At 40.9% G+C, this 7,616-nt stretch overlaps 1 protein-coding gene across 1 annotated transcript in view; it reads right to left on the bottom strand.

The window, feature by feature from the left end:
* Positions 1-2,756: 2,756 nt before the first annotated feature.
* LOC137990775 (melanocortin receptor 3-like) overlaps positions 2,757-7,616 on the bottom strand; it is a 6,172-nt gene continuing 1,312 nt past the window's right edge. The window contains exon 2 of the mRNA XM_068835885.1: positions 2,757-5,528. Coding sequence (XP_068691986.1) covers positions 4,574-5,506 — 933 coding nt within the window. The 5' untranslated portion in view covers positions 5,507-5,528 and the 3' untranslated portion in view covers positions 2,757-4,573. The remainder of the gene's footprint in view (positions 5,529-7,616) is intronic.

Here is a 7,616-nt window from a genome sequence, read left to right as displayed (position 1 = left end):
AGTGTTCTCATTTACACTGTACCTTTAGAGTACAGTTACTGTCAGATTGTTAGATTAATCAATAAGTGGGAAACTTACATTCAAAGGCCAAAGGCACAATCCCCCACAGGGTTCATGATTGATTGCTTCCCCTGGCAAATTTCGGGATGCTATGTTACAGTACTATGCATTTTTTGGAGATGTTAATCATTTTAAGAAAGATCAAAGTGCTTGTAGTAAGTTACAAGCGAATGATGAATGAGAATAATTCCCTGTATGTTTATAATTCCTATTGCAGCAGTACTTATCATGTAAAGTACGTCTTATACGTGTACATGTCGGAATATGTAATTTGACATTGTCACAATTCTTGGACTTTAGTGTCAACAAAAGAATGAGCTTCCCCACAGTGCAATCACTGTTCTTCAGTGGGAAGTGTGAAGTTCATGCCAGCATAAATTACTCCTCACACACAATTAACTCACGTAATTTTTATTTGACACTTGGAAGGTTGGCGAAGGTCTTTTTCCAGCTCCAATTTAATCCATATTATATATCATTCTTTACCCTCGGATTTTAGAGTAGCTTGGTGTTAGTAGCCAAATATCTCCGTCGGACTGAGCATTTACCGTCCTAACCATGAGAAACCACAGAGGACAGACCACAACACCAGGGACTCTTTGTCCTACTCTTCCCAATAGGGATGATATTTGTTTACAAACATTGCTTTTATTATTCTAATGTGCCAAACACAGAAACAAAAGATTCTTTTATTTGACAGCCAATGGGGCTCTGGTTGGCACATTAATAACAATAGGTGATGTCATCGATATCTTCCCTATAGTGCGTGGGTTCTTTTATGTCCCATAGGGCTATGAACATTGGATGGCTGTGAGATGGGACCTACAGTTTATCGTCCTTGTCCAAGAAGTTTAGAGAGTATAACCATTTACAGATGTCATGGCAAAGGCAGCACTTTCTCCTCAGTTGTTTTAAAACACTTACTGAATATGACGTCAAAGGCTCACTAGTTTAAGAATGCAATGCATGTGTACGCTGCAGAATTAATATGCAGCACGGGACTTTCAGACTTTTAAACTCGGGTTTTGCATATGTAATAGGGAGCTTAAGCACGAGCGTTTTGAGACGCAGACGGCAACCGGAAGTGAGCTGTTTTCCCATTTAATTTGTCTTCACATAACCACATAATGTATCCATAGTGCGTCATTGCGTCCTTGGACGCACTCGTTTTTCTTTTGGACGCATAGAATATAGAACAAAGGGTCCAATTGGACCCACGACAAAATCGAATGTTTATGCAAATTACAAACGCTAGGAAAAACATGCGAAAGGAAATTCTCACCATGCGGAGAAATGGTCGAGGGCTAGGTTGCGGAATACCCGGCCCACTAAATGTCTTACTTAAAAAACTGCCACCGCAGTCCCGCAGTCTGCACTGGCGTGGTAGAGAAAATGATATTCATATAAATAACTCTTTTCCTAAACGGGATATTCTGCAATCTAGCGGTTCAGTTAACTAAACTTTTCACGAGATCGTGTGAAGATGAAAGAACTCGTTTACTGACTAAGGCTAAGCGCTCGCTTCAGTGATTAGGCCTTAGCACTTCTAAATCTAGATCATTTATCAACCTGGAGCCAACAGTTCCTACAGCCTACAGCTTCCTCAAGACGTTTTCAGATGTGATGGATGCAGCTTTGACAGCCCATACATTTTGATCGATAAATCAACGAGCATAACAGTTTCAAAGTACATATTCGAGGGGAGGGATAAGACTTTATTTTTGTGCAATTTAGAAATCTGAAAGGGTACTGCAACATCAATTACGAAGCAATAGATCGAAATTTAATTCTTGAATATTAATTAGCTGGATCCCCAAACTTTTCTCCATTAGAGATGGCTAGTTTTAAACGCTCGGACACACCACTGTCCTGGCACGCAAAACGTTCTCTTCCGGTTGCCGTCCGCGCGTGCTTAAGCTCATTAACTACACTCAGACTACTGACCAGCGACAGTCTTCGAAACGTGATGCTAAATCTCTCCAAGACATTTACCCAGCCACAACACCATGACACACATTTCAATATTAACAGCATACAGGACACTCAGCCCCAGTCAATATAAACCTTTTTATATCCAAGCTCCAACGAGTCTCCTGTAGTTGAATTGTAGTGCATCCGCGTTGGTAATCGATAAGTAAGAAGTCCCAAATGTTTTCGGGCCTTTTCGGGTGTCACAATCCCCTCAATACATGTATCTTAAGAACGGGGACGTTTTAAGTCATCAAACTTCCCGATCATTTTGCTTTTTATTTTTCTTAAAACATGTTAAAAGACCCTCTTATCAAAACAAGCGAAAGGCAGGTTTCGTAAATGGATTTTCTGGCCCGCACATTTATCGAGACTTTCGAGAAACGGTCCCCAGTCTTCGAATTTTCCGTGCTGTTGCATTCTTCTCCCTTATTCGATAGTAATAAATTACGTTTTATTTTCCCGGATTTTTTTTGCGTTTCATCGAAAATAATTGGAGTTCTCATCGATCATTTTGAGTCTTGAAAGAAAATTTTGAGGGTTTGCCACAACGGCTATTCCATTCTCCAAGGAAAGACACCTTTTATGTAGAGACTAGGTGTACCTTTCTAAATTGTCAAAATTGGTGCCTTTTCAACACACTTTACTTTTACTAATTTGTGCACCCTTGAAGTACCTAGCCAGATAACGCGGCAACTCTTACTTACTACCATTCTTTATTATTTTAATTGCTCGTTCTCTAATGGAGAAGTTTCCACCATTGTGTAGATGACATATAAGTCAATTTCCCAACCATTCAGTGTCTTAAAATCGAATACGCCCCTTTGTAGAAAGCTCGCAGTCCGTTCTATGTCACTCGAGCCACGCGCGTGTTGAGTCAATTGTGTTTTGTCACGCAATCGAGAGAAACATCCAAGGGAGACTTGAGGAAGGGGTCTCTTCCCATCTCGTCCAAGCCTCTTTGGGTCGTTTCTCTCGATTGCGTGACTAGATACGATTGACTAAAAAAGGGCGTAGCTCGACTGACAGAGAAGAAACTGCTGGCAATCTAGCCCACACGTAGTTTAATAGAGACCTTAACAAGCCACGGCGACCTCTACGATGAAGAAAACTCAAGAAAAAGAAAAAAGAAAGAAACAAACAAACGCTGGGTTTAACAAGAAAAGTCAATAGCTTTCGCTTTGCGTTCCCTGCGTTGTTTCTTTGTAGTTTTCTTCACAACAACGTCGTCAAATAGCCAAGGATGATGTGAACAGACGGCGTTATTTTTTCTCTCGCTAGCTATCAATGCCGTTTGTACCAGTTTAATTCCAGGTCGGTTGGCTTACAATTTTCTAACATTACATGAGTTGCAGTTACTGTAATGAAAAAAAATCTCAACAATAATGAGAAATCGTGTTTTCCGTTAATGTTCTTGTTCTCGTCTACGCCATCATCCCCTAGGGTCCCTAATGTACTTACCTTGCCTAGAGCCCTAGAAATAGCGATTAAGTACGGTATGATAAGGAGGAGCCTCATTTTCTCAGAATGACTACCCTATTACCGTTACATTCCTTGCATCACCAATCGACCGTAATTGCAAAAAAATTGTTTTCTTAAAGCTAACTTGTACTTTGCCACTTTGCATCTGCATTGTCAGCTTGGTTGGTTCAGTGGCCGAATGGTCAAGGCATCCGACCAGTAATGTCGAGATCCGGGTTCGGTTCCTGGCTAAGGTCCCGTTCACAAGTATCCGGATATTTTTTAATCCGCAACTTTTTCTTTCCGAATACGCCTTCCGTCCACACGTATCTGGCAAATTCGCTGGCGAATCCGGAACTTTTTGAATACGTTCTCCAAAGTGGATATTTTTAAATTCGATATGAAGTGGGAACCGTGTGGACCCCAAATCCGGATATTTTTTTTTATCCGGATGACGTAACAAGATCGAGCCCTGTTCCCTGCCGTGAAATTAATTTGAGGGAGGGACTTGGTTGCATGGCGCATGGTATGCGTTACTTTTGCTTCCTTGAGGAGTCCTGAGCACTAGAGTGAATCCGCTTGTATTCGCTCTGACGAAGGGCTAACGCTCGAAACGTCAGCTTTTAGAGTCTCTGTGCGGTGGTCAATTTACATTATCAACTCCGTTAATAAAACCAAATTTTGAATCCGGATACGTTTCGGATAAGTGTGGACGGGCAAATTCGATTTGAATACGCTACGTGTCGATGGAAATATTTTTGAATCCTGAAAGAAAAAGTTGTGGATTCCAAAATATCCGGATAGGTGTACATGTGGACGGGGCGTCTGCTTTTCACATGTTAGTTGTGTATATTTCTGTTCCTCTCCCCATACAGTTGCACTTTTCTGTGAATCACTTTCGAAATTGGAATAGATTAGGAATGGGTCGACGGCGCTATCCCCAGAGATCGACTAGTCCGCCGATTTAACGATGAGACTAAACTGTTTAAAGGGAATGCGTCTATGTCTAACTTATTAAGATCTTCAGATCTTGCATGGTATTCTCAGTGTTACCTTAGGCTAGCAGTGCCAGCGATTGACTAGCTTACGGACGCTGTTGATGTATGTGCAAGATTTTATAGAATGCTAAGCGGTACTTTTGGCTTCTCAAGCAGTAAACAAAAGGATTAAGAGCAGAGTTACACGCCAGAATTAATTTAACCCAAGGAAATGCTTGTTTAAACTTTATCGAAGTAGGCTTGGTGAATATTGGTAGCAGAAGTGTCGGTAACCAACTAATTGCGTAGAGCCCCACCACTGTGAAAATTGTTTTTGCTACTTTTTTTTCCACTGCTACACTGTCCGAGATTTGAGTCGTTATGTTCTGAATTCTGTTCTCCTGACGTTTCGCCGTGACAAATAAGTAAATGTACATTGCTATGGTGTTGAGTAGCATAATGCCCGAGTAGAATCCAATGACAGAACTGGACATGAGGTCCGCCGTGATTAAAGCTCCTAATGTCATCGAAATGATCCAGACTACTGCAATAGATATGGCAGCATTACGTTTTGTCACCACAGCAAGGTATTTGAATGGAAATCCTATTGCAATAACTCGATCAACTGTGACTGCGAACAAGTTGGTTGCTGATGCAACCATGGAAATATGACCAATAAATTTTGTAGTCAAAGCAAATGTATCTTTGTCTTCTTCAGTGTTCATTTGATAAAATCGGTGAATTGACATCGGCAGAAAAAGAGCACAGACTGTAAAATCGGAAAATGCCAAACTGGTGATAAAAAAGTCGGGTATTGTTCGGAGAGTGCCATTTTTAAAGACTGTTAAAAGGACAAGTGCGTTTCCAAGGCTACCGATTAGAGCAGCCAGAGCGGAAAGAATAACCAGTGCCGTTACTGATTCCGTGGAGGGAATCTGAGTGGAAGTAGCTGTCGAATCTTCCGTCATGAAATGTGTTATAACCCTTGTAGAAATCCAACGTGTTGTATTAAGCGAGTTATTTAATCCTGTGAGAGCCATATGTTGGTAAAGGGAGCTTGAGCTAGGAAAGAATAAAGAAATAATATAATACCTGAATTGGTGAGTCACAATGGCTCCCAAAACTAGTATACCGTGAACATTACCATGCGTAGTTATTTTTAAGACGTTCTATCAAATATGCATAACAGTAACTGACTACGAAAGAAGTAAAGAGAAACTGATCAATTTGACCGATGTGAGTTGATTTAGAGAGACAATTGGTTAGTCCAACATTGCTGCGTAACTGGGTTGGTTTCTTAATCACAATCTTGGAAGTTTCGACAGACAGGAAATAGGGACGATTGTTTCAATCGTGAATGCTCTATGTTAAGGTTACTTCCCACCTTCAGAGGCCGAAAAAATCGTTTTTTTTTTATTTGACAAAAGTTAAGTCAGTAATTTTATCTAGCGTTTACAAAAGGAAAGTGTTAAAAATCTCAAAAAGCGGCCGAGTTATTTAGAAAAAACATATTTTCAAACAAAGTTAATAAACTACGAAGGTGTCATAATCTTGTCAAAGGACTAGACCCCTTGGGGAAATTTTCGCGGCAAAAGCTCACGCTCGTATTAATGTTATTTGCGTATTTTTATTTACATCACGCACGTACTTGCCAAAATTCCCACGTGGAAGCTCTAATAACTCGTATGGAAAAATCAAATGCAGAAAAAAGTCCTTGGGTAAAGAAAAGAAAAAAAACCGGCCCAAAGAAGAAAGAAATATCTCCATTTTGTCAAAGAAAGAAAAAGAACCTCGCCGAAAGCGACAAAGGCTCTATGTTTGGCCAAACACCTTCGATAATCTCGGCATCTCCTGAAGACCTGAAGCCTGCGAAAATCCTTGGAGCAAGTACCTTAAAAATCAAAGTCAACGCCAGTGCAGTTTGTGGACAAGATTCTTCGTCGGAATCTGGTGGAAGCGATGAAGAAAAAGAAAAATGCGATACCAACGGCCCTAAACACTGGAGCACTTGAGCTGTCCGTCGATTCGTTACTTGTCGCCTCTTGTTTTTCAGCGGCACGTTTTCCGCCTTTGACCTTTTTGGCACGGGTTTTGCCTTTGCCTTTAGTGTCTTTGCCCAGTGTACGTAATTGTGTCGACGTCCTGAATTCCACTCGACTGAGCGATATGAAAAACGTGTTGCAATGCGATGCTTTTCCCGGGAAATCTTCATCTATTGTCACAGACCGTAGGAGGTCCTGTCGTTCCATTGGTTTGCGGTTTGATCAGGCGAGATAATCTCCAGGCGTGGCGCGAGTTGCTTACGAACCTTTACTAGCGAAAATCTCGCATATGATTTTGAGAGGAATACATCCACTTTGACCGAATTTATAGGGTATGCAGATTCGGCGGATTGTCGTAAAATTTCGCTAGAACATTCCAGAGATAATGACAAACAAAAGTGTGTCGGGAAATTTTGATGGTTAACATATTTTTCGCGTGGCGTTCATTTACGCAACACGTCTCGCACATTTTTAGCTACTCCAACTTTTGACTTGGATACCTAGACAACCAATCAGAATATCGAAAAAGCCCGACACACTTGTGGTGATTGATGCCTTGTGAATAAGACTGTGCAGCCATTTTGCTCGTACTTTGGAATCCGATAGCCGATAAATTCAATCGAGGAACCCTCGGTCGTTTCACGCCTTACCGGCCTGTGACACTTCCTGAAAAAAACTTCGCTAAAATTGTATATTTTTCGTCAAGTACACTTATTAAGCTTTCTAATGATATATAGTTTGTTGGGGTTTTATTTAAACTGGCGCGCGTACAATGTTTTTGGCGAAGGGCACCCGCGAAGGTGGGAAGTAACCTTAATGCGACTCCACTATTTTTCCATGCACTTACAAATGGCCAGTTACTTTAGTAATAATAAAGCTTTCAAATCTTCCCTCGCCTTTTAGCAATGCAATGATACGCAGTTGAGTAAAAATTGTGTCCCCAATTCCAGTGGCTGAATGGCTGTGGCACAACTTAAAGCCTGAAGGATGTTAAATGTAGAAATGTCGGTATAAAAAATTGACGGTCGCAAAATTTTCACATGACATCAGAGGTTGGACGAGAAAATCAGTCACAAGCAGACAAAGACCAGTGATTGCTTTGAATTAA

Source organism: Montipora foliosa, chromosome 2 (assembly GCF_036669935.1).
Source record: "Montipora foliosa isolate CH-2021 chromosome 2, ASM3666993v2, whole genome shotgun sequence".
Classification (NCBI taxonomy): Eukaryota; Metazoa; Cnidaria; class Anthozoa; order Scleractinia; family Acroporidae; genus Montipora; species Montipora foliosa.
This window is presented reverse-complemented; position numbering and strand designations above follow the sequence as displayed.